General features: G+C 46.5%; 1 protein-coding gene across 3 annotated transcripts; it reads left to right on the forward strand.

The window, feature by feature from the left end:
• The first annotated feature begins 10,621 nt into the window (after positions 1–10,621).
• On the forward strand, positions 10,622–19,788 carry RBM14 (RNA binding motif protein 14). 3 transcript variants are annotated; one of them, XM_036258504.1, is made up of 3 exons: positions 10,622–11,053; positions 16,688–18,143; positions 18,909–19,788. In XM_036258504.1, the coding sequence occupies exons 1-3, from the start codon at positions 10,717–10,719 to the stop codon at positions 19,114–19,116; spliced, it is 2,001 nt and encodes a 666-aa protein (XP_036114397.1). In that variant the 5' UTR covers positions 10,622–10,716; the 3' UTR covers positions 19,117–19,788. The 3 variants fall into 3 exon arrangements, with proteins under 3 accessions (XP_036114397.1, XP_036114399.1, XP_036114398.1); XM_036258505.1 differs by lacking the exon at positions 10,622–11,053 and adding an exon at positions 11,158–11,544; XM_036258506.1 differs by lacking the exons at positions 16,688–18,143; positions 18,909–19,788 and adding an exon at positions 12,517–15,066 and having other exon boundaries at positions 10,635–11,053.
• The last annotated feature ends 7,113 nt before the right edge of the window (positions 19,789–26,901 follow it).

Below are 26,901 nucleotides of genomic sequence, written 5' to 3' on the forward strand. Positions count from 1 at the left end.
ATGTGTCACGTGGCACGTGGGGACCTGCGGGTGGCCCCTTCTCCCTGCTGTACCCACAGAGTATCGGAAAAAGCCTGTGTGCTGAGGAGAAGGAATGAGGCAGGTGCACAGGGAGAACCAAAGAGTTGCTGGCCAATGCCAGACACTCCAGAGTGCCCACTCTGGGCTTTTCCTGCGGCCAGCTACCTCCTGACCGGGGGATCGAGAGATACTACTGTGTCCTCCCAATGTACTCCCGCTTTTAAAAAAGTAATATGTCTTGATTTGATTTCTTTACTCACAAGTAAAAGACTCTTAATTAATCTAATAAGTTAAATGCTTGGCACACAGTAAGTTAAAGGAGCAGTGGCTGTGATTCTGAGGTCAAATGGGGCCCTGGAAGCCAATATCCAAGGTCTAGTGTGTGGGGCCAGGGATTCTGGGCCTCCCCATTCATCAGCTTTGCCCCCCACCCCTACCCCCACTGGACTGTCAGGCTTGGTCATCCATGACAGAGCTGCTCTTATGCCACAGTAGGCTGTCAGTACAAACTTTGCCCTTGACGCTGCCTGCACAGAATCAGGTGGCTGGTTTTACAGTTAGTTGGCCTTGGCCGAAATGTGCCTGGCTGTGCTCCCATTCTCCAGGCCCTACCTGGCTTCCTCTGAAAGCTTCTGACTGCCTCTGGCCCCAGTCCTTTGACCCTGCTCTTTCTTGCCTAACCTATGCTGGTTGCTTTCCAGCCCCCTCGCTTCCTAGGGAACCAAATCCTTTTGATTCTGGGGCCCATGCTGTCTTTCCCCATGTCTGCCTCATTGCAGGAACTCCTCTTGGACTCTGCCCACAGCCAACCCCTGACCTCCTCTCACCTTTCTGCTGGAAGTATAGCTGAATTGAACCCTTTTTTTTTTTTTATCTGCATCCGAGGACATTTTTCCATTCTTTGTTCAGATAGAGTGGGAGGGAGAGAGAGGAAGAGAGAGAGAGAAACATTGACATGAAAGGGACACATCGAGTGGCTGCCACCTGCATTACCCAACCAGGGCCGGGGACAAACTGCAACCGAGATATGTGCCCTTAGCGGGAACCGAACCTGGGTCTCTCTGGACCGCAGGCTGACGCTCCAACCGCTGAGCCAAACCGGCCAGGGCTGGATTGAACCCTTTTATGGCTAAACTGCTCACCATCCTCTACTACTCTGTTTAGACTCCTAAGGAATCAACATCCCCATTAGCTTTTCTTTCCTCTAAACTCTTAGCTGTATAAGTTTGCAAACTTTGTTTTTTTAATCCTCACCTGAGTATATTTTTCTATTTATCTTCAGATAGAATGGGAGAGAGGGAGAGAGAGAGAGAAACATCGACGTGAGAGGGACACATCAACTGGTTGCCTCCCGCATGACCTGACCAGGGCTGGGGTCAAACCGCAACTGAAGTACGTGCCCTTGGCCGGACTTGAACCCAAGGGTCATTGGTCTGCGGGCTGTCACTATAACTGCTGAGCCAAACTGGCCAGGGTGCAAACTTTGTTTTTAATCACAAAATACTGTTCAAACATCTTGAAGCCCCATCTGTAGTGCAGGAGTGGAACAGTCCTGGGGCTCCAGGGGACACACTTTGAAAATGTTTGCTAAGCCCTTTCCAGTATAGCTTGGCAGTTAGAGTGTTGGCCTGCGGTCCAAGAGACCCGGGTTCGGTTGCCACTAAGGGCATGTACCTTGGTTGCAGTGTGTCCCCAGCCCTGGTTGGGTCCTGTGGGTGGCAACCACTCAATGTGTCCCTTTCACGTTGATGTTTCTCTTTCTCTCTCTCTTCCTCTCTCTCTTCCTCTATCTGAACAAAAAAAAAAGCAGCCCTGGCCGGTTTGGTTCAGCGGTTACAGCGTCAGCCTGCGGTCCAGAGAGACACGGGTTTGGTTTTCCCTAAGGGCACGTACCTCGGTTGCAGTTTGTCCCTGGCCCTGGATGGGTCGTGTGAGTGGCAACCATTTGATGTGTCCCTTTCATGTCAATGTTTCTCTTTTTCTCTCTTCCTCCCACTCTATCTGAACAAAATATGGAAAAATGTCCTCGGGTGAGGATAAAGAAAAAAAGAAAATCTTTGCTAAATTTAGGCATTTTTGCGTTACCTCTCAACTTCTGCCATGTCCACAAACCATCTGCACTATCATCCACCAAATACTTTAATTGATTCACTTTTAAAAAGACTCACTTAAAAAGGAAATTGTAGTCATATTAACTAATACTGTTCCTATATAGTGATTATTAAGTGCCAGACTCTGTTCTAAGCACTCTACATGCAGTAATGTAATCCTCATGACAATACTACAAGGTAGATTCTGTTACCATCCCATGTTGCCAATGACGAAACTGAAGCACAGAGTGGTTATAGAACGTGCCCTAGGTCACACAGTAACATGGCCCAGCTGGTTTGGCTCCAAGTCTATGCTCTTAACCACTATATTGGTTCTCACTGTAGAGTATGGAAAGCAAGATTCATTTGTCATAAACAGAAATTTTCTAGAAAAAGAACCTACATAGCTATTAAAATAAAAACTGTTCAGCCAAGAACTGCCTCAAATTATATGTAAACTCAGTGGTTTTTACACTGCAATTCAGGGAACTCAGACACTTTCTCTGCTCCTGGTTCTCTCAACCACCATTTATTAGCTTTCCCCTGCCACAGCTGCTTTCTCAGCGGCCCCAGCACTCAGTTCTGCCTGGGATACCACGTTGTGGGTTTGTAGAGCTGTGAACATTTAAAAGAACCTTTTGTCTTCCCAGCTGAATCCTAGCAGAGGGGCCTAATTGAAGTCTTCAGAGCAGGAGCAGAGCCTTTTCTCAAGGACGTCTGGCTATTGCCATTACCAATGGCTCTCAAGAGGGCGCCCTTGTGATCCCTGGACGGGCAGCAAGAGTGTCACCTGGAAATGTTTGGAATGCAAATTCTGGGGCTTTCACTCCAGGCTTATTGATTTCAGAAACTGTGTGGGTGAGTAAAAAGAAAATAAATTTTAAAAAGAAAGAAAGAAAACAAATAAATGAATTTTAAAAAAGAAAAAGAGCCCTGGCCGGTTTGGCTCAGCGGTTGGAGCATTGGCCTGTGGACCAGAGAGTCTTGGGTTCGGTTTCCACTAGGGGCACATATCAAAAAAAGAAAAGAAAAAGGAAACTGGGTGAAGCCTAGAAATCGGTCTTAACAGTTTTCCAGGTAATTTTGAAGCACACTAAATATTGAGAACTACTAGTCTCAACTTTTTTAAAAGCCCAGGCCCGCCTGGCTAGTGTGGCTCAGTGGATTGAGCATGGTCTCATGTGCCAAGAGGTCACAGGTTCAATTCTTGGTCAGGGCACATGCCCAGGTTGTGGGCTTGATCCCCAGTAGGAAGCATGCAGGAGGCAACCGATGGATGTTTCTATCTCTCTCTCCCTCTCACTTCCTCTCTCTCTAAAAATCAATAAAAACGTGTGTGTGTGTGTGTGTGTGTGTGTATTTTTTAAATCCTCACCTGAGGACACCTTTCCATTGATTTTTAGATTGAGTGGTAGGAAGGGAGGGGGAGAGAAAGAGAGAGACAGAGAAACATCAATGTGAGAGAGACATATCAATTGGTTGCCTCCCAAATGACCCTGACGGGCTGGGTATCGAACCTGCAACCCAGGTACATGCCTCTGACTGGGAATTGAACCTATGACTCTCTTGGTCATTAGGCCAATGCTCTAACCACTGAGAAAAACTGGCTAGGGCAATAAAAAAAAATATTAAAAAAATTTAAAGCTGAGGCCTGGCCCTGGCCCATTTGGTTCAGCATTTAGAGCATCAGCCAGTGGAACAGAGTTGAGAGTTTGATTCCGGTCAAGGGCACATACCTGGTTGTGGTTTGGTCCCCAGCCCTGGTCGGGTCATCGTGCGGGAGGCAACCAGTCAATGTGTCTCTCTCACATGGATGTTCCTTCCTTCCTTCCTTTCTTCCTTCCCTCCTTCCCTCTATCTCTATCTCTATCTCTATCTCTATCTCTATCTCTATCTCTATCTCTATCTCTATCGCTCTAGCTCTAGCTCTAGCTCTAGCTCTAGCTCTAGCTCTAGCTCTAGCTCTAGCTCTAGCTCTCTCCCCCCACCTCCCTTCCACTCTATCTGAAGATAAATGGAAAAAAAAACTTCAGGTGACGATTTAAAAAAAGTAAATAAACAAACAAAAGCTCAGGCCTGCTATGGCTAGCTGGCTCAGTTGGTTGGAGTGTCATCTGGTGTACCAATAAAAAGGTTGCAGGTTCAATCCCAGATCGGGGCATGCACAGGAGGCAACTGATCTATGTTTCTCTTTCTTTTTCTTTTTTTTTTTTTTTATCCTCACTCGAGGACATTTTTCCATTTTTTGTTCAGATAGAGCGGGAGGGAGAGAGAGAGAGAGAGAAACATCGATGTGAAGGGAAACATCGAGTGGCTGCCACCCGCACGACCAACCAGGGCCAGGGACAAACTGCAACCGAGGTACATGCCCTTAGCGGGAACCGAACCCAGGTCTCTCTGGACCGCAGGCCGACGCTTCAACCTCTGAGCCAAACCGGCCAGGGCTATGTTTCTCTTTCATATTGATGTGTGTGTGTGTGTGTGTCTCTCTCTCCCTCCCTCTCTCTCTAGAAATCAATAAAAACATACCCTCAGGTGAGGATTAAAAAAATTAAAATTAGCCCTGGCTGGTTTGGCTCCGCGGTTGGAGCGTGGGCCTGCGGTACAGAGAGACCCGGGTTCGGTTCCCGCTAAGGGCATGTACCTCGGTTGCAGTTTGTCCCCGGCCCTGGTTGGTCGTGCGGGTGGCAGACACTCGATGTGTCCCTTCACATCGATGTTTCTCTCTCTCTCTTCCTCTCTCTCTCTCCCGCTCTATCTGAACAAAAAATGGAAAAATGTCCTCGAGTGAGGATAAAAAAAAAAAAAAAAATTAAAATTAAAATTAAAAGCTCAGGGCCCAGCATCCTCCCGGAGTAGTGAGTCTGCCTGCTGCTCCCTATCCTGGTTGTAGGAGTAGAGATCAGGACCATCCTGCAGCCCCAAAAATGTCCCTTGTAATTTAAATACATGTATGTGACTTATTATTATTATTATTTTTTTATCCTCACCCGAGGACATTTTTCCACTTTTTATTCAGATAGAGTGGGAGGGAGAAAGAGAGAAACATCAACATGAAAGGGACACATCGAGTGGCTGCCATCCGCATGACCAACCAGGGCTGAGGACAAACCGCAACCAAGGCACACGCCCTTTGTGGGAACTGAACTTGGGTCTCTCTGGACCGCAGACCAACACTCTAACTGCTGAGCCAAACCGGCCAGGGTTGTATGTGACTTACTTAAAGTATCTTAGCCAGAGATGGAGAGGAGATTATACCTAAAACCCTAGGTAAGGGAAGCACCATAACAGAGGACTCAGCTTTCAGGCAAGAGAAAAGTGCTCTGGGTTCCCTGAGTCTTATTGTCTAATAATACCACTATCAATTTCAGCAGGAAAGAATCCTGTTGTTATCAGTGGAAGTGGGGTGTCCTCTTCCCTACTAGGTGCTGGTGCTGGGGCTTACGATATCTTGAGAAAAAGAATTTTCTGAGACTGGCATAGGAGGATGAGTGATTTTTATTTGTGTGGAATTACATCCCTGGGTTTCCAAAATCCCATTTCCCTTAATCTAGTCCTTAAAGAAGTGCAGCTGGGGATTCAGTAGAGCTAAAAGCAGAGCCAGTGTCCAGAGCTTCTGTTCCTTGTTGGAATTGGGTCCAGTACAGCATTAGGCTAGTTGTAGTCCATCAGACTATTGTGTGGGGTCTACATGGCCACAAGCCTTGGGCGAATGCAGGGGAGCCAAGAGAGTGTACCCCCTGCAATAAGAGTTCCAAGAGTGCCCGGAGCCAAGAGCACAAAAGAGTGGACTTCTTTGTTTAGGGGATTAAATATCTCAAATCTAGCCCAGCTGGTGTGGCTCAGTGGCTTGAACATCGTCCCATGGATTGAGAGTCCCAATTCGGTTCCCGGTCAGGGCACATGCCTGGGTTGCTAGTTCGATCCCTAGTAGGGGGCATGCAGGAGGCAGCCGATCCATGTTTCTCTCTCATATTGATGTTAATCTCTCTCTCTAAAAAGTCAGTAAAAACATATTTTAAAAATATCTCAAATCTTCCCATGCTTGCAGTGGCCATGCCTACTCTGGCCAGTGACCTGTTCCCAGGTGTGACTCACAGGCAAGTACCTTCCCTAGGTCATCCAGACTTTACTGGGCATATGTCTATTCTCCCCCCTGTTCAGTCCCTTACCCTACATCTGCAGGGAATAGACTAGTGGCTTCCCGGGGAGTACTGAACTGCAGCTTCTGGCAAAGCAACACAAATGGCATGTCTATAATATTTGGCCTTCCTTTTGCTCCTTTCCTGTTATTAATAACTAGGTTAATTACAATGGTATCACTGTCACTATGTTTATGATGTACATTAGTGGTATCAGTACACTGAAAAGACTATTAGTGTTTGCTATCTATTTGTTTATTTTTAATCCTCACCCAAGGACATTCTCCCATTTATCTCCAGATAAAGTGGGAGGGAGAGAGAAACATTGATGTGAGGGAGACACATTGACTGGTTGCCTCACGCATGACCCCAACCAGGGCAGGGGACCAAACTGCAACAGAGGCATGTACCCTTGACGGAGAATCAAACCTGCGACCCCTCAGTGTGTGGGCCAAGGCTCTAACTCCTGAGCAATACTAGCCAGGGCTGTCTTTTTTTTTTGATAGGCTGATAATGGCCTCAAAGTTATCAGGTCCTAATCCTTGGAAGCTGTCAATGTTAATTTATTTGAAAAAAGGGTCTTTGCAGATGTGATTAAAGATCTTGAGATGAAATTATCCTGGATTATCTGGATGGACACTAAATGCAAGCACACCACGTATCCTTATGAGGAGGCAGAAGGATTCTGACACACATACACAGATCTGGCAATGGGAAGACAGCAGAGAGATTTGATGGTGCTGACCTTGAAGACTGAAGTGATGCAGCCATAGGCACAGGAATGCCAGCAGCCACCAGAAGGCAGTTGGAAGAGGCAAGGAACAGATTCTCCCTCAGAGTCTCTAGAGGGAGCAAAACCCCTCTGACACCTTGATTTCAGCCCAGTGCTACTAATTTTGGACTTCTGGACTTCAGAACTATTTCAGAACTGAGAATGGGCAATTTATAGGTATTTGAGGAAGAGCAGATCATACATGGCAGGAATTTTTTTTTTAATTAGTTTTTGTTACAGATGTTTCTCATTTTTCCCCCATCAACACCCTCCTCCCCTCTCCCCCACCCCATCCCCAGCTTTGTTGTCTATGTTCATTGGTCATGCATACATGCATGTAAGATGTAAGTTCTGTGGTTTATCTCTCCCTCCCCAGGGAATTTCTTGCTAGGCAACTCTGAAACAACGGGACACAGCGTACCTAGCTAGCAGGCCCCTGCCTGAAAACCCTCTTATTTATTTATTTAGTTTTAAAATTGTATTTATTTTTTATTTCCTTTTATTTTTTTCCCCCAAAGCCCTCTTATTTAGTATATTTAAAATTTTTTTTTCTCTCTATTGATTTTAGAGTGAGAGGAAGGGGGAAGGAGAGGGAGAGAGAGAAACATTGATGAGAGAGAACATCGAATAGCCGCCTCCTGCATGTCCCCTATTGGGGATTTGGCCCAGGACTGAGCATGTGCCCTGACCGGAAATTGAACCAGCAACCTCTTGGTGCATGGGTTGACACTCAACCACTGAGCCACACTGGTTGGGTGTTATTTAGTATACTTTATTCAAATTAGGCTAAGGCAAACATCCTAAGATTTCCTTTCTGAAGCAGGTCTGAATCTCTTGGGCATGAATAAAGGGGAGGGTCAAAAGGTTCTTTCTGAATCTTGTTTCTTAGTAGACAGCTCAAAGTCAATATGCCAAAAAGACAGCTTCAGGGTGGCAAAACTTTGGTTCCCTTTACTATTTCATCTGTGCTGTTAGGAAAACATAATTAATGACTGTATTAGTTTCTGTGGCTGCTCTATCAAATTGGGTGGCTTAAAACAACAGAGCTTTCTTCTCTCACAGATCTGGAGGTCAGGAGTCCCAAATTAGTATCACTGACCTGAAATCAAGGTGTCAGCAGGGCTACACTGTCTTCAGATGCTCTAGGGAAAAATTCATTACTTGCCTCTTCCAGCGTCTGGTGGACACTGGCATTCCTTAGCTCGTGGCCACATCATTTTTTTTTTTTTTTTTACAGTATAGACATTAGCTTTATTTATTTATGTTAACCCTCACTTGAGGATATTTTTCTATTGATATTTAGAGTGAGTGGAAGGGAGGGAGGTAAAAGGTCTAAGCCGGTGGGAGATCACATCCACAACGCAAGGCCAATGTACAGCAAAATGATTTTCTTGCATGTACCTGGGTGCAGGTGGGCTAAGCCCAAAAAGGGGTCAGCGCAGAATAACAGTTGGGGCGTAGGTTATATTCTACTTCTAGTTTCCGGCAGTTCTTGCTGATGTATTCTGCCTGGTCCATTGTCCACTTTGTAGTTGGACTGGTCTGGTATCACATCCTTCGTCTGCTGGGTGATTCATTACATTGCAGATAATCCAATAATCTTTACTCGATAGAAGGCTAACCAAAGATCATGCAAGCAACATATTTTTCATAGTTTATGCCTTTTGCGAGCTTTTGCCTTTACCCTTTAAAATATTATTAACCCTTTCAGGAAGGAGGGAGGGAGGGAGACAGAGAGAAACACTGATGTGAGAGAGACACACTGACTGGTTGCCTCCTGCACAACCCTGACTGGGGCTGAGATTGAACCTGCAACCCAGGCACATGCCCTTGACTGGACTCAAACCCAAGACCCTTCAGTTCAAAGGTCGAAGCTCTAACAGCTGAGCCAAATCGGCCAGGCCTAGATATTAGGTCTTTAGACTCACAAATTTATATCCTTCTCAGTCCAGATGTTTGCCCTAAACTGCAGATACGTATCTAATTGCCACTGGTATCTTCACTTGGTTGGCTTAGAGGCATCTTAAACTTACCATGTCCAAAACTGGATTTCTGGTCTTCTAAAGAATATCTATTTCTCCTGCAATATTACCCATCTTGGTTAATGCTTCCAGTTGTTTGGTGTCATCTTTGACTCCTGTTTCACAACTCACATCTAATCGCAGCTCTGCCATCAAATCTGACCACTTGCCCTGAATTCTACTGGGCCACCTTGATCCACGTCACCATCATCTCCTGTATTTTCCCAGTAGTGGTAAAGTTTCTGAGCAAACAACTGTTTTCTCTTTGTTTCTGTCCATTTTAAGAGGAGCCATAATGATACTTACAAAAGAATGAAAGAAAAGTCCCATTAGATAAACCCCTCTTGCCCTGTGCCCTCCATAGACTTCCAGCCTCACTAAGAGTGAAAGCCAGTCATTTCAGTGGTCTATAAGTTGTCACTGCCCCACCCCCATCCTTATGCTCTATTATTCACTTAGTTTCCCACCTACGGCCATATAAGCTTCTTGCAATTCCTTAACACAGTTTGACTTGTAGTTTCTGACTGAAATGATTCCTCCCTGAGTTACTTCAAGTCTTTAGCACTCACTATTCAACAGGCTATATGTATTACTTGTTAATCTGTCTCCCCACCATAATATGAGCTCCAAGGTGGGGAATTTTGTTACTTTTTGTTCACTATTGTATTCTTGGTGCTGCCCACATGGTACATGATCAATAAAATTTGTAGAATGAGTATGTAGGCAAATATTTCCCTGAGTTTGTCATATGTATTTGTTTTTGATGTTTCCTACCATGCAAAATCTTTACTTACATATTACCTGTCGGTTTTGAAATTTTTCCTTTTATGTTTTTTTAAAGGCTCAACTTTTACTGCCTCAAGGACCCTTCTTTTGACCTACTTTTTTTAGTTTATTAAACTTTTTATTGTGGAAAAAATTCAAACATACCCGAGAGCTACATCTCATTAACTCTCGTTGATAAATTCCATAAAGGCAGAGACTTGCTCTTATTATTTACATCTCCAGCGTCTGCCAGAACTTCAGCAACCTCACAGAATGTGGTTCCTCCCCGGCAGATGCCCCTCAGATACCCTCAGACCACCCTGCACAGTCCCAGAGGCGGCAGTTACGGAGCCGTTGGCTGATCGAAGGCGTTTGTTTGTTTCCTGCCAGGCCTGGCCTTCCCTTGGACATTCTTCCTGCCACCTCCAGTCGCGGGTTTGGCCTAACATGCCAGAAAGGGAGACGCTCTGACTTCCGACTGAATCAAGTTTTTCCTTAGGACTTGCCGACTCAAGCCCCACCCGGGCCAGAGGCCGCCTCTAGGACTAGGCCGCTGGACTGCAGACGCTGCCCTAGAGCGTATCCACCTCTCCAAACCTCCCCCCTCACCCCCCGCCCCGGCAGTGGCGGTTGGTCGCGCGCCGTCGTCTCTCTCCCACCCCTCCGTTAACGAACGGGCGCCAGGCCCTCTGGGATTGGCTGTGCCGGTGTGCATCCTCTCTTACACTCTCTGATTGGCTGCAAGACGCGCGGGATGCGAACCTTGATTGGCTATATCAGAGCGCCTGCGCGGCAGGGTTCTCAGTCGCCAGCCATTCCTGGGGAGGACTGCCGGCTGGCCGGACGTCTCGCCTGTCGCTTGAGGAGAGGTCCTGGCTCTCCGGGAAAGCGGCTGTAGCGGCAAAATGAAGATATTCGTGGGAAACGTCGATGGGGCGGATACGACACCGGAGGAGCTGGCAGCTCTCTTCGCGCCCTACGGCACAGTCATGAGCTGCGCCGTCATGAAACAGTTCGCGTTCGTGCACATGCGCGAGAACGCGGGCGCGCTGCGCGCCATCGAGGCCCTGCACGGCCACGAGCTGCGGCCTGGGCGCGCGCTCGTGGTGGAGATGTCGCGCCCACGGCCTCTTAACACTTGGAAGATTTTCGTGGGCAATGTGTCGGCTGCGTGCACGAGCCAGGAATTGCGTAGCCTTTTCGAGCGCCGCGGACGCGTCATCGAGTGTGACGTGGTAAAAGGTAACGCGAAGGCGCGTTTTGGGGGCGGGCGCGGACGCGCGCGGGGCACTCTGCTTGTTAGCCACGCCCCTTTCCCGAGGGTCGGTCACTGCGCGGTTGGGCGGGAGCGGGGGGAAGTCCGCGGGAGCGAGGCCGGAGTTGTTTGGGTCGCGATGGGTAGAGCCACCCTCCTCCCCTGCGGTCTAGGCACCATTCGCAAAATGGGAGGAAGCGGCTCTGGGTGGGAGCGGCGGCCACTGTTGGCCGAGCTACGGGGCCGGGGACGTGCCTGAGAGACTTGCGAATGTACCGGGGGCGCGCCTTCCACTGTTCTCCTGGGCCTGGCACCGAGCGGAAATTGGGAAGTGACGGGCACAAGCCGGATCACGGAGCGGGGAAGATCTCTTCACTTCCCCAGACGTCGGTCAGAGCGAGGGAAGAGGGAAAAGGTGGGGGCTGATGCCCCAAGACCACCCTCGTGTACCCTCCCGGTGAATGCTCCCGAGTGGAAGGTAACGGGGCCCTTGGACGTTTTATGGGCTGGGATCTTTTTAGTATTTTGTGGCATAGGTGTACCCATGGGTATAGTTATTCGTGGGTACAGAAGGGGCCCCTTCCGAACCACTTTGGCCTTTAAATATTGTTAGGTGGGTTAGGCGTGGCAACTCTGCGCTTTCCAGCTCCCTCAAATTTGTTTTTTTACCCCTTTGGGCTCGGTTTTACGTCTATAAATAGGAAATCCTCACCTTTCTAATGTGGAAGGAGGCTTATTTTATGAAAGCCCTTTCTCCGTAGACTTTACTTGCCAAACCTGTGCCCCAGGGCAGTGTGATTCTTTTATAAGTAAACTGATTTTGCAAGGGGGCATACTCTGGCCGAGGGGAAACATGGGAAGGGGCCTTGAGAGGTCTTCCTTAATTCCTTAAACATTGGTTAAACAGATTTACTTACTGGTTGGCTTTGCTTGATTCTAATCCTCAGAACAGATCCCTAGTTTGCCTTTTCAACTTCGAGAAAAATGTATTACCATAATTTAGGCCCGACCTCCGTTTTGGAATCTAGTTGGTTTTTTTCATAGTATGGGTTTTTATTCCCTAAGTTCTTTTTATCTTATGTTGGCAGGGTTTGGTGGGACAGCCCTTGTGTGTGTGGCTGTTCTCTACTCCACTTGGGAACAGATCAGAGTTAACTTTGCCCTGCCATCTTTGAGGATACAACCTGGGAGTATCTGATGCCCTACTCCTGGTGTTGGATTCATATGTGCTTGTAACCCTTTGTGAAATTTTGAGGATAGGAAAGAAATGTGGGTGCAGGTGCTTATTCACTTCCACCAAGATACTTCATCTGCTGTCCTGGAGAGGCACATCTTTTGGGCCATTCCTTGTCCATCCGTAATGGGGGGAAATGTAAAGGGTTGTATTCTCCACTTCTAGGATCAATTCTTTGTTCTGCATTAATACTGCATTCTATTTTCCTCAACTCAGGTTATGCAAGTCCACGACTATCCGGAATCGGGCTTTCCTGCTGGGTGCTCTGAGGCAGGCTGTAGAGTGCATGGATTTTTGCTTTTGTTTAAAGTAAAAGAGTGGGAAGGGCCTCAGATTGGGCACCTGGCCAGGAAATGGATGGGTGTGTGTGTGTGTGTGTGTGTGTGTGTGTCTCATGAGAATTCTGTTTAATCGACCTACCATTTGTGTGTGTGTGTGTGTGTATGTGTTTCTTAGGCAGGGTGGCTACTAGATTGGAGTCTAGACACTAGCATCTTTAGGGACAATTCATGGAACTCATTGGTCAAGAAGTTTGCTTTCAGGTGGCAGAGAAGAAAGCAGAAAATCTGAATTTGCTTGGGACAGACACTAAGTGGCAGTGGAGGGCAGGGTGAAGTGTCTAACTGCATGCGTTTTTTAGAACTCTTGGCTTTAGAATGAAAGTTTTGTGCGGTTTGTCCCTTTGTAGACATTTGATTAGCAGAAATGCCTTAATTTTCTCAGAGAGAGGTGGTCAGCTGTTATTTGTAGTTATACTGATATGTAACAGAGCTTCTGATATACTTTGATGTAAGGGACTGTGGGAGAGATTTGAGCATCATATCTTTTACTGATGCCTTTCTGTGTCTTTGGGATGAAGGAAGGTGAGGTTTTTAAGTTGGGAATGTAATAGAAGAAACTAGCTCTGGCTCTATAAGTAGCTTAGTTATTTCTTGGACTGGGAATGGGAATTTTATCGAATCTTGTGTTGGCTGTCAGACCTTGGAAAAACACAGAAGCTTGACATAGCACAGGACAACCAGTTCTGTTTTATTTTACAGGGTAAAAAACATAGTTGCTTGGTTACCCTAGGAGCTTAGATATGATTTGATTTGTAGAGTAAATATCTTCATAGCAACAGTGGATTATAACCACTCTTCATAGCAACTTTCTATTGGGTGTTCAAAGATGAAGTAAGAGTCCCTGACAGCTAGGAACCATTTAGACTTTCAGGAGAGGTCTGAAAGGCAGAATAGGAAACTTGTTTCCTCTCCTTTTTTTTTTTTTTGTGGGTGGCCATTCTTTTCTCCTATATACAGTTCTGTAGTTTCAGGTTAGAGATTTTTACTCTTCTCAGAATAAGAAAACTCATTTTTCTGTATTCTCTTAACTTGGTACTGGAGGAATTGTAATGCCACCAGACATATAGGAGATCTCTGTAAAATACTGCTTGCTAGTCCCTTTAAATGCAGTGGATTTCCTTGAGGCCACTGTTTCTTGAACTAGCTCTCCAAGTAGATGGGTCTCTGGAGTTTTCTAGGTCTCTGTTTTTTCTTTATTGTTTGAGTAGTTGGGTTCCCAGAATCTTTGATAGGGTTAGGCCTGTGCTTGGTTGTTCACTGACAGGATTAGTTTGCCTGATATGATTGAGTCAGCTGGATACCCTATTCCCTCCAATATCGGGCTTAGGAAACTTCTGATATAAACTGGTTATAATTGTACCTGATGACTTTTTAAAAATCAGTTGTATAGTTCAGGTGGGTGGTCAATTGAATTGTATATGTGAAATCTCAATTTTCAAATTTCATAACTTGGTCTCTTAAGAAAATCTAGCTAAGTAGGGAGTGGACAATGGAATATTCTTTTGCTCTTGTAAACCCATTAAAATTTTTTTGTTGAGGTTTTTTTCCTAGCTCATTTTAGTCTCAGGTTAGCTGGGAATATAGAGTGGGTCTTTACTATTCCCTCACTGTGCATGGAGGTTTTTTTCCTGTTCCCCTTAATCTCCTGCTTTCTGCTTGCCATTGCATTCTCCAGTTGGTTTTGCTATTCTGAGGGTCAGCTCACCCTCTGCTTTTAAAGAGATCTCCAACCATCAGCATCTATTTTTAGCCCACTCTACCCAAAGTGGAGGTGAGAGATCAGAGGACAGTTTTAATGGTGTCCTGTGGCTAGACCAAAAGGAATACTTAAAAAAAAAATCTCACCTGAGGATGTTTTTATTGAGTTTAGAAGGAGGGAGGGAGAGAGAGAGACATCTATGTGAGAGAGAAACATAGATTGGTTGTAATTTGCATGAGCCCCAACTGGGGATTGAACTGGCAACCTAGGTATTTGCCCTCACTGTGAATAGAACCCGCAGCCATTTGATGTATGGGATGATGCTCCAGTCAACTGAGCCACCCTGTCAGGGCTGGAAAGGAACACTTTTGCTTTTCATAATTGGTAGAAAGGAATCAGGTTCTGGCCATGGAGATGTGAGGACTGACAGTTGTAATCGTTCAGTTTGTTCTTTTATCATTTCTGGCCGGTTTCAAGTTTGCATGCACAGATGGCATTGTATCTCTCGTGTTTTATTAGAGATGAAAGATAATACTCTGTAGAGAAATAAGCCTATTTCTCTGTTCCTGGGCTTGAATAATCATAATTCTGTATCATAGAGTTATCTTAACAAGGCACTTTTTCCTTCTCATTTGAATTTCCTAACACTGAGGTAGGTAGGACAGATTTATCAGGGAGAGAAATAAATTATAAGTTCCTTAAGAGCTTATAGCAAATCAGTGATATTTGGACCTGTTACTAGCCCAGGATTCTTTGTGCTGTACCATACTTCTGACTTCTACCTGTTGATTAAATTTTTATTCTTATTGGTATGGGAGTTAGTTGGTGGCATTGCCTTAGATCCAGGAAAATGACTTGCTCTATAGGAGCAGCAAGAGAGGGCATCCCAGTATGAAAGTTTCTAGAAATTAGGACACTTATTTAGAGGCCATTAAAAGGAATTCCTGTCTTTAAGAATGGAACCTTAGTAATTTAATTCAGGGAGTTCTTCATTTCCTAAATTGATGTGAGAGAGATGGTGTCCTGGTACTTGGACTGTATCTTAAAGTAGCCATAGATCCAGAAGGAGTTAAGTGCATGACCTTATTTCCCACAAGCACGATCTTATCATTGTTCTTCATATCCTGCTTGCACTACTATAGTTTTGTGAGTTTGGATATGATAAAAGAATTTCTTCCCATTCCTTTCCCTCCTAAAACTTTCTTTCTATGTGGTAGATTTATAGGTCTTTGAGATCAACATCCTATCTTAGAACTTATCCCATCAGATAAGCTCATTCAGGTCCTGAATGAGGACCTCAGGGGTAGTCTGTTTAGCAGAGCCTGATTGAAGCTGAGAAACCATATCTTTCCTGTAAAAGTTCTACTCTGAACAGGAGCCCAAGGGGTAAGGAATACCTTTGCCCCTTGAAGGGGAACCAGTGGAGGATATAATGTAGCCTGTGGGAGGAGACTTCTTCGCCCTGAACTCTCACCCAGGAGGCTCAGTTTGCATTCCCATACCTCATTGGCTTACATGGGATCTAGCTGCTCTCCTTTCTAGTCATATTATACAGTCCTGCCTTATACATTGACATTGACTTCTTGGGAATAGCCTGGTGTAGTGAATGACATGGAGAGCTGGGATTCTGTTCATGGCTTTTAACACATTTTGATTTGGGGCCAGCCATATACATTTTCTGAGCATGTTTGCCCTCCTGTAAAATGGGGAGAATGATCCTTTGCTCTGCCTACCTCACAGGTTTGTTGTGAGGTACTATGCTTGAAAGTGCTTTGGAAACTAAATTCCTGTGGGAAAAGGGTAGATCATATTGGAAGAATTTCATGCATTGTGCATTGCAGTCTAGCTCTTTTGCTTTAATTGGACCCTAGGCTGAGACATGAGTCTTGCCAAGACATATGTGGTCATTTCTAGTGTTTGAAAGTTAAACCTCAAAGGTGAGCTGTAGTGGTTGGTGATTTTGGGTTAGAGAATACTGAATAATTGAGTGATCCAGGCACCCTTTCTGCGTTTTGTCTGCTGGTTTATACTTACAGGAGCTGTGAAGATTTTTATCCTGTGTTGCAGTTCATCTTTGCTCTTTCTTCTCTCACCAGGAAGTTGGGTGAGGTGGCAGGGGTAAAGGGGAGAATGGGGAGTAGGCCACAGGTAAAGGTGGCTGCTTGGGACAGTCAGAAGCTTTGTTATATGGGAGCCACATTTTATGACATAACTCCTGGAGAGGAGGGTTTGGAGGCCTGGAGGTAGTTGGCAACAGCTGGGTGCTGTTGGTGTGTCCAATTTGGGACCCATTGGGTAGCATGCCATGCCCCCCTAATTGCTAACCCTCTGTCTGCTGCTTTATCAGACTACGCGTTTGTTCACATGGAGAAGGAAGCAGATGCCAAAGCCGCCATCGCGCAGCTCAACGGCAAAGAAGTGAAGGGCAAGCGCATCAACGTGGAACTCTCAACCAAGGGTCAGAAGAAGGGGCCTGGCCTGGCTATCCAGTCTGGGGACAAGACCAAGAAACCAGGGGCTGGGGATACGGCATTCCCTGGAGCTGGTGGCTTCTCTGCCACCTTCGACTACCAGCAGGCTTTTGGCAACAGCACTGGTGGCTTTGATGGGCAAGCCCGGCAGCCCACACCACCTTTCTTTGGTCGCGACCGCAGCCCCCTGCGCCGTTCACCTCCCCGAGCCTCTTATGTGGCTCCTCTGACGGCCCAGCCAGCCACCTACAGGGCCCAGCCCTCAGTGTCGCTGGGAGCTGCCTACAGGGCTCAGCCTTCTGCCTCTTTAGGTGTCGGCTATCGGACTCAGCCCATGACAGCCCAGGCAGCCTCTTACCGCGCTCAGCCCTCTGTCTCCCTTGGGGCCCCATACAGGGGCCAGTTGGCCAGCCCTAGCTCCCAATCGGCCGCAGCTTCCTCGCTTGGCCCATATGGTGGAGCCCAGCCCTCAGCCCTTTCCTCCTATGGGGGTCAGCCCGCTGCAGCTTCCTCACTCAACTCCTATGGGGCTCAGGGCTCCTCCCTGGCCTCCTATGGTAACCAGCCATCCTCTTACGGCGCACAGGCTGCTTCTTCCTATGGGGTCCGTGCGGCTGCCTCCTACAACACCCAGGGAGCAGCTTCCTCCCTAGGCTCCTATGGGGCCCAGGCAGCCTCCTATGGGGCCCAGTCTGCAGCCTCCTCACTGGCTTATGGGGCCCAGGCAGCTTCTTACAATGCCCAGCCCTCAGCCTCTTACAATGCCCAGTCTGCTCCATATGCTGCACAACAGGCTGCTTCCTACTCTTCCCAGCCTGCTGCCTACGTGGCACAGCCAGGTACAGCTGCTGCCTATGCCAGCCAGCCAGCTGCCTACGCTGCACAAGCCACTACCCCAATGGCTGGGTCCTATGGGGCCCAGCCGGTTGTTCAGACCCAGCTGAATAGTTATGGGGCTCAAGCATCTATGGGCCTATCAGGCTCCTATGGGGCTCAGTCAGCTGCTGCGGCCACTGGCTCCTATGGTGCCGCAGCTGCCTACGGGGCCCAGCCTTCTGCCACCCTGGCAGCTCCTTACCGCACTCAGTCATCAGCCTCATTGGCTGCTTCTTATGCTGCCCAGCAGCATCCCCAGGCTGCTGCCTCCTACCGTGGCCAGCCGGGCAATGCCTACGATGGGGCAGGTCAGCCGTCTGCAGCCTACCTGTCCATGTCCCAGGGGGCCGTTGCCAACGCCAACAGCACCCCGCCACCCTATGAGCGTACCCGCCTCTCCCCACCCCGGGCCAGCTACGACGATCCCTACAAAAAGGCTGTCGCCATGTCGAAAAGGTACTGTATGCCCCTCCCGCCTCTGCCCCCAGCTGGGGCTTAGGGCAAGGGGCTGAGGTTGGCATGGGAGGGAAATGAGCCATTGGCTTCTCCCTTGGTCTTCTCTATTCCCATGGGATGTCCAAAGGCTGAGGGGGATGATGTGTGTGAACTTTCCTGGTCACCAGGGTTCAGGTGGAGCCTAGTGCTCAGCCTGGGGTGGTACCAGCTAGTCAGGCTGGGAAAAGTGTCACATGTCTAGGCTAGCTCAATTGCCATTGGAGCTACTGCCTGCAGGATTGTGGCCTATAGCCTTTCCCACTGTCTGTAGGATCCTTAAGCCTGTCATGTGGTTGTCCTGGCTTTGGTGGGGGTAGGTTTGAAAGAGTAGTCCTTTTGGCACTCATTAGCTGAAGGCAAGGCGTATGAGGTGCGTCCACTCTGTGGGAAGTTGGGGACCTTGCTTTCGTTCGCCGTTCTGTTGATAAACAACTACGGTCTTTCTGTGCAGGGCCCAGGGTGGGAATAGTTTGTGGTTTGGGAATGTAGACCAAAATCCACCTTGTCCAGTTCAAAGGGAGAGCTTCAGTGGCGGGCTTGTTTCCCACTGAGTTGAACCAGGCTTGATTTCTTGCCCTGGAGAGTGATGAGCCTTCTGACAAAATCTTGTTTGTTGGAATCCAGTGTGATCACACCCTCCCTATCCCCATTGGCATCGCCCCCATGCCCACCTGGAGCCCTCTCCTCAATTGTCTCATTCACCAACTGTCTTCTTCTCTCGACTAGGTATGGTTCCGACCGGCGTTTAGCCGAGCTCTCTGATTACCGCCGTTTATCAGAGTCGCAGCTTTCGTTCCGCCGCTCGCCGACAAAGTCCTCGCTGGATTACCGTCGCCTGCCCGATGCCCATTCCGATTACGCACGCTATTCGGGCTCCTATAATGATTACCTGCGGGCAGCTCAGATGCACTCAGGCTACCAGCGCCGCATGTAGGGCCATCCTGGGATGGGGCACCACAGGGAGGGAAGGAGAGAAGTGTAGGGTAGGGTGCAGACCCAGGTTATAACCACTGGCCCATACCCCTCCCATTTGCGGTTTTTCATCCCCTCTGCCATGTGGGCCTTCCCCAGGAGACGATCCTTTTGAGTGTTTGGCAGTAACCTACTTTGTTCCTTCGCCTCAGCAGCAAATCTTGCTACTGGCTTTAGATCTGCGGTTTCCCCTCTCCCCTGCCTCCCATCTCCCTAGGATGGGAATTTCTTTTATGTTTTTATTTTTTCCTGGCTCCCTTTTATTTTTGTGCGCGATATTTAAGGTCGTCTGGATGGGGAAGCAACCTGCAGCTGAGGTCGGCGGCGCCTTTTTCTTTTTAGATATGAGGGAGGCCAGGAAAGGGTTAGCTTAACCATTTCCTATGCGCCAAGCTGTGCCAGCAGTCCAGGGGACCCTGACTGTCCCTCTAGACTGTGTTGAGACTGAGTTCCTGTTGGGACGGTCAGTTGGTATATGTCAAGATTCCTACTGACCCCTGATGTTCTAGCTGATGCTGAGCCGCACAGTCCCACTTCCCTATCTCCCCAAGTAGGTGGTGTTAGAAAAACTTAATTTTTTTTTCCCTTTTGTATGGACTACAAATAAAACTTGGGGCAATTTGCAGTTTGGAAACCTGGTTGTCATTGTCTTGATTGCACTCAGTTTCAGAGGAGCCAGTTTGACATCCAGGAAGACATGATAGCCAAAGGGAAGGCTGCCAGAGAACCCAGGGCAGATGAGGATGGGAATTTGAACATGGAAATTAGAATGATTTCCCTGCTGCCCAGAGGGATGTAGCTCATCGTCGTCCTGCTATTCTGCCATCTTTAGGAATGGAGAGTTCAGACCCAAGTTGGCTTAGGCTTCTTCAGCCCTCACCTTGAATTAATCACACCCCAATGCAGTAAATTTATTGCCCATTTTCCTCTGCCTATGCTTGACCATTTTTCCTGACTTGTTTCCAGTTGAGAAACAACCTGTGCTCCAGCAGGGTGGTTCTGGGGTTTGGCTTCTCAAGTGAGAAGTGGGGAAAGGGCTGCTTTGGTGCTTATGAGGTTAGTGGATCCTTCAGGCTGTGGGCTCAAGTGAGTGCTGGGGCTAGGACAGGAATGGAGCCAGTAAGTGGGGTGGGGGTGATGTTGGTGTCTGATACTGCCCTGTGGTCAGAGAAAGGAGGGGCAGAGACGTTTGGAAGAAGGTATGGGAGATTCTGGTCACAGACCTGATATTTTTTGCCTGTTGAACATCACCATGAAGTGTCCTTCCTGTGTCCTACCCACCCCCTACCATCATGGTCACCTGAGACTCACTTTCCCTATCTCCATTTGTTAGGGTTTCCAGAGGTTTACTTGCTGAATTTATATTTGAAGCTGTCATGATAGACTCTGGGAATGGGTTGAGGTGCAAGCATAACTAAGTAGGGTTGCTGGGATAGGGTGAGGAATTGAAGATCCTTTCTTTACTTGGGTGCTGGGAGTTAAGAGGATCTGGGTAAAAAAATAGGAAATTCCAGCCAGGGACAAGATGGGAGGGAGGCCTGGGTTTAATGATGGGTGATTGGAAGAAGACCGGGCGGGTGGGGTGAAAACAGGACAACCTACTAATGTTCGTTTGGGTAAGGCAATTTTGGGGAGGTGTGTATATCAGTCAAATGGAGTTCAGGTGGGTTCGTTCTTCTGCCTCCTCCACTGGCTTGTGAATTTGCCCATGACAGAGTAGTTTGCCCCATATGTTCTCTTCCCTCTTCCCAGTGGGCAAAAGTATATGGATGGTCTTTATAACCATGAACTCTTGTGGATGCTTACCTGGGTAATTGTGGGGTACTGGGGCCATGGCTCTTTTTTTCTGCTCACTGCTTTGCCTTCAGGTGCTTCGCTGCTCCTTTTTATTTCTTTGCAGGACTGGGGTCGGGGGAGTTTGCTAGATTTCTTGTCACTTTTCCGAAGGGAGGGTGGGTGATCTAAGGGCAAGCTAACAAGCTTAGCTCTGGTTATTACCCTGGAAAATGGAGAGTTGGTTGATTGTAGGGTTGTGATTGTGACTTGTGTATTTGTAATGTTTGTCAATGTGGCTTTCTGTCGTCTTCCTTTCTCTCCAGTGAGGGTTCCTATGAAAAACCACTTAATGTGCTCTTGGGGTCAGATGTATTTTAGCTCAAGTTCTTCAGCGTGATCTGGCCTAGATGATCACTCTGCTTGTCATCTTTAGGTGCTGATATCCTTACTGCCTCGACCCTCAGGCTTCTCATTGTTTAAGCCAGAAGGTATTATAAAGCTAAATCATTTGTTTCTTACAGATTGTTTTAAAATTCCCTCTCCTCTTAAATTATACCACTTTTGTTCATCCTGTAGCCCACTCATGCTTTGCTTTTTGTAGATTTCTGATTTTCAGAGTCCTATAACTTGGAGAAGGTTGGATTGAGTGAATTGGAAGGACAGACATTTGTGTTTTGGGAAAAGGGGTGGGGAATATGGGCTCCCAGTATCCTTCAGATCTTTGCACTTTTGCATCTATCATCTCTCAACTTGGCCTTTGTTCATTGAAGTTTTAGATGGTTTATTTCTGGAACAAGACCACATAGAGGCTTCTGGCCTTGTCAGCCTGATTTTCTGAGGTTTGGGCTTTGTTTGAAATTTCTATCTGGGATATGCTTGGGGCCCCACCTCTTGTGTTGGAGGTAATGGGACTATCACTGAGTGATCAGCCTCTATGGGTAGGTGACCTTTCTAGTCATGCTTATCAGTTAAGCTATGTGAAAGTCCATGCACAGACTGTTGGTTCTGTGGCCATCAAGCCAAGTAAGCTGATTACATAATGTGGGATGGCTGAGGTTATAATGAAAATAAATTTTCTAGATTTATGGACTAGTATGCTATGTAATATGGGTAATAAGGAAGATAAGATGGATGGCTGGTGGAAAATTTATATTCCCCCAAATACTATAGGTACCTTTAAAAAGGTCATAAAAGGGCCCCCTGGCCATGCAGGCAGTTGGTTAGAGTGTCATCCCAATACGCCAAGGTTGCAGGTTTGATCCCTTGTGAGGGCACGTACAAAAGTAAACCAATGAATGCATAATAAGTGGAACAGCAAATCAGTGTTCCTCTCTCCTCTAAAAAAAAAGTCATAAGGGTAGAATTTAGAGTTCTTCAGGAAAAAAAAAACACAACAACATTCTTAAATGACTTAGTTCTTTAAGTCTAGCTCTAAATCATTTGAAATACTGTGTCTGTCGTGCCGGAAACAGTGTTTAGGTAGTTGAACCCTTGGGTTGACCTTGAGGAATTTACAGTCTGGGGAAGCAGGAGCTACCTTAATGAATTAGTTACAATATTAAGCAATGCTTAGGGGAGTGATAGGTAAGGAAGGAGAAAATGGAGCAGTCCCAGTAATTAGAGAAAACCTTCTGGAGTTAGAATTTGATTTGAAAACTAACTTGGTACAGAGAGAATGACTAAGAGGTGTTGGCTCTAAAATCAGATTTCCTGAGTTTGAATCCTGGTTCTACCACTTAGCTGTGTGATCTTGGACATGTCAGGAACTCTATCTCAGTTTTTTCATCTATAAAATGGGGACAAATTTATTGAACCATGTATTAAGCATTGTTAAAATGCTTCTCATATATTAACTTCATTTAATCTTTATTGCAACCCAGATGCATTAGGTATTCCTAAACCTATTTAATAAATGGATAAATTGAGGCTGTAGGTTAGTAACTTCTTAAAATCACATGGTTAGAAAGTAGTGGATCAAGGACTTGAATTATTGAGGACTTTGCTTGTAATCATTATGATAACACTACTGTTGGAAGGATCAAATGAGGACATGTTACCAAGTGTAGGGCCTCATACGTAGTTACTGCTCGTTACGTGCTAGCTATCTCTAGAAATGAGTTAGAACATTCTAGGGAGATTGAGATGGCCTAGTGGAGCACACAGCTGAGCAAAGGAATTTGGATGTAGATGTGAGGGCAGTACATATGAGTAACAGTGAAGGCAGTGGCTTTTGTAATGCATGTGGCACCTAGGAGTGGTGTAGGTCAGTAGACCACACCAGTTGTGGCCACCTCTAGTCTCAGGCAAACACTGTTCAGTGTCTTAGGATCAGATTCACATGGATATGGATGAGAAAGATAATGAGCCTGCAAAGATAATGAGGCTAAGAGTGTGTAGCAGGAAATGGGATTGGAAGTGTAGGTAGCTTGCTTAACTGGCCTAGTGGCTGCCTCTGAACCTCTTGGAGAATAGTGGTTTTTAATTTGAGCCCTTATTAGACCAATAACTCATTTCTGGATCAGAAACCAGAGTTATTTATTAGGTGTATAAACTATATTTACCCTAAGGGTATGAAATTAACACAGATTGCCTATTCATATTTGAGTGGTTTTCACTGACACCACCAGTGTTTCCCTCCCTCATTTGGATCCCTCATTTTCCTATCAACAGTCCAGGTTCCAGGTTCTTTCATCCCTTCAAGATCTGCAGCCAGAATATTTAATTATGTTGGACTGTGACAGAACATCAGCTTTCTAAATAGCTTTGGACAAGTCACTTTACCTTTCAGAGGCTTGGTAACGTACTTGATCAGGAAATTAATCAACAAAATGGTATCTAAATGTTTCAGCAAGGTGCTTTTAAACATCCCATTCAATCTTATTTTTTATAGTTGAGATGGTAAGATAGAAGATTTGGACTAGATGTCTTTAGTTAAAACTTTAATGGAAAAAAACCCCAACGAAACCTTTAATGGTTTTTAAGGGACAAATATTAAGCTTTTTTAGTACTCGGTAAACGACAGTTGGTTAGATGAACATTATGGAAATACTCGAGCTATAAATCTTACTACCTAAAGCTTTGTTTTGCAGCTTTTGTCAAGATGGTAATCCTGGTGATGAAAAGCTGTAGCATAGGTTTTACCCCTTGACTTTTGGGTACTTTCTTGTTTTTCGTAATAAGTATCCATCTTCTTAAGCTGATATGAACTGAAAATTCAGTCATTTCTTTCGTTTCGGTTATCAAGAAGTTAACTCCTGCATTCATTCATCCATTTGTTAACTTAGTCAATAATAAATATGAGTGCCTACCATTTGCCAGGTGCAAATCTAACACTGAGGACATAGGGAATAAGAAAAGGTCCTGTCGCCCTGGCTGGTTTGGCTCAGCGGTTGGAGCATCAGTCCAGGACCAGAGAGGCCGGGGTTCAGTTCCCGCTAAGGGCACGTACCTCGGCTGCATTTTGTCACCGGCCCCGGGTTGGGGTTGTGTGGGTGGCAACAACTGGATGTATCTCTCTGACATCGATATTCTCTGTCTCCCTTCCTCTCTCCCTCCTGCTCTACGTGAAGATAAAAGCAAAAATGTCCTCGGGTGAGGATAAAAAAAATAAAAGGTCCTGTCTTTGTAGAACAAGTATTTTCTTGGGATTGGGTGGGAGGTGGGCAGAAAATGAATGAACAAGTAGAATTTCAAGTGGTGGTAAGTATTTGGAGAAATAACATGGAGTCATAGGATAGAGTGCCAAGGTAGGATTGGAGTAGGGGTGTATCTTCAGATAGGTGGATGGACAGTGAAGGCCCTGGAGAAGGAACATTACAGTCTGAGCTTAGGACAAAAGCCATTGTGTGCTGGAGCATAGTTGGGGGTGGCGGTGAGGAGTGGTGCGGGGAAGTGGGGAGGGTTGTTAAAGAGATTGGGAGATTCTGGCAAGAACCAGATTGGGTAGGGTGAATTTGAAAATTTACTAATTGCAATGGGTTTTAAAAAGTGGGGGGATGCCCTGGCCGTTTTGGCTCAGCGGTTAGAGTGTTAGCCCGAAGACCAATGAGTCACGGGTTCGATTCCGGTCAAGGGCATGTACCTTGGTTGCAGTTCATCCTGGTCCTGGTCCTGGTCCTGGTCTGGGTCGTGCTGGAGGCAACCAGTTGATGTGTCCCTCTCATGGAGATGGTTCCCTCCCTCCCTCCCTCCCTCCCACTCTATCTGAAGGTAAATAGAAAAATATCCTCGGGTGAGGATTAAAAAAAAAAGGCAGGGAGATTTAATGTGTTTACTCAATTGGATGACCTTCCAAAACGAAAAAATATAACTGGACCTAGAGAGCTTTCAGAAGGTAAATCGAGTAATTGGGTTGGGAGATGGGCTTAGGTAGTGGTCTGCAAACTGGCTTAATTTGTGATTCCCAGAACATTTATATCCCCAGTCTCCTGTAGACTTGGAGAGATTTCCTAGTTACATAGAGGGAGTTGATCCTCTCTTTGGTATTTTGGAAGAAAGTTTATGTCCAGGGCTGTTGGGTCACAAAATATTTTGGAAGAGCAAACTGAAAGGTGCTGAGAGGATTTCTTTACCAGATGTTTTTCCCTGTCCAGATGAGTTGTGACCACCACCTTATGCTGGCCACCTCCAGAGGGTGGGCACATGAGCAGCTGACTAACATGGAATTGCTTTTCTTCATCACTGATCATATGGCCTTTAGTCTCAGTATCAGCATCACAGTCCACAATGAAAATGGACCATTAGTGACCATCACATGTGTAAATGTTGCAGTTTAGGGTTTTTAGGTCGTTCCTTTTTCCCATTCTAGAACAAGTCATTGACCAGTTTTCCACCATTTGATTTCAGAGTCATGTCAAGTTTTAAAACTCCTTTCCATAACCTTGCTTCACCTTTCTCTCTTTGACCCCACCTTCACCCCTTTTTGGGGGACTGGTTTGGACAATATGTTCTAGATCCCTTTCCTCATAAATAATTCACTGATTTTTATCCTTTTAAGTGCATGTTTTATTTAAGTTCTTCACTCAGTATTTGTCCTTACCCTTTTCAATTCCCTGTTCAAAAGCTGCCTTGCGAAGGTGTCATTGCTTGCTCAATGAATATGGGGTTATGTGAAGAAGCCAGAGGATGAGAAAGAAAATGTGATGAGGGAACTAGATCCTCTGAAGAATGATGTTTTGATTGTATTTTGTTTGTAGTTGGTTGTGATTAGCCTCTTCTCTCGAAGGTCCGAAGGTCCGTTCTAGGAGTTGAAACCTGCAGCTCTGGCTGATGGCGCCTAATAAAATAAAACAAAAAAACTTTTCTGCTCCAGTTTTTTCTCAGGGCAGGGTGGGGTGTTTTCTCAATTTCCATGGCTACAAACACAGAAGCAGCTTCTTCATCTTGGATTCCAGGAGGCTGGGGAACTTGTCCTCTCAGCGCCTCCAGAGTGATTCAGCCCCAACCAGGCCGACTTTGAGATCGTTACCCCCTAATTGAAGCTGTGTCCATTAATCGTTTAGCTAGTTCCTTTTATTACCACCTATGAAAAGAGTTTTAATTTGAGGGAGCTCCGGGACTCCCAGGGCTACAGTATGGATTGTTGGTCAAAGGAGGTTGATTTAAGGTGAAACGCTTCGCTATTTTTCTTACCGACTTTGGGGATCTGCAAAAAGCTGTCGTCCGCAGCATCCTGGCTGCGTGGGGTGTTCTGGGAGGTTAGAGGGGTAATTTTGGAGTAGAAGGCAAAAACAGCGCGGAATGCTGTCAGGGTGTGCACATGGAAGTGGCGAAATGAAGCTTAACAAAGTTGGCGCCATGAAGCTAAAGACCGCTACACCTGGGCCCCGACTCGTTCCGCTTAATGGCGGGTCGAACCCCGCCAGCGAAGCCCACGTTTGTAGTTCCTCCCCGCAAGCCAACCTCTTACCCAATCAATGACTTCGGCTTCGCGAGATTGGTGCTCATTGGCTTTCGCAGAAAAGCTCGGGGT

This window comes from Molossus molossus, unplaced genomic scaffold (genome assembly GCF_014108415.1).
Source record: "Molossus molossus isolate mMolMol1 unplaced genomic scaffold, mMolMol1.p scaffold_m16_p_13, whole genome shotgun sequence".
NCBI classification, from domain to species: domain Eukaryota; kingdom Metazoa; phylum Chordata; class Mammalia; order Chiroptera; family Molossidae; genus Molossus; species Molossus molossus.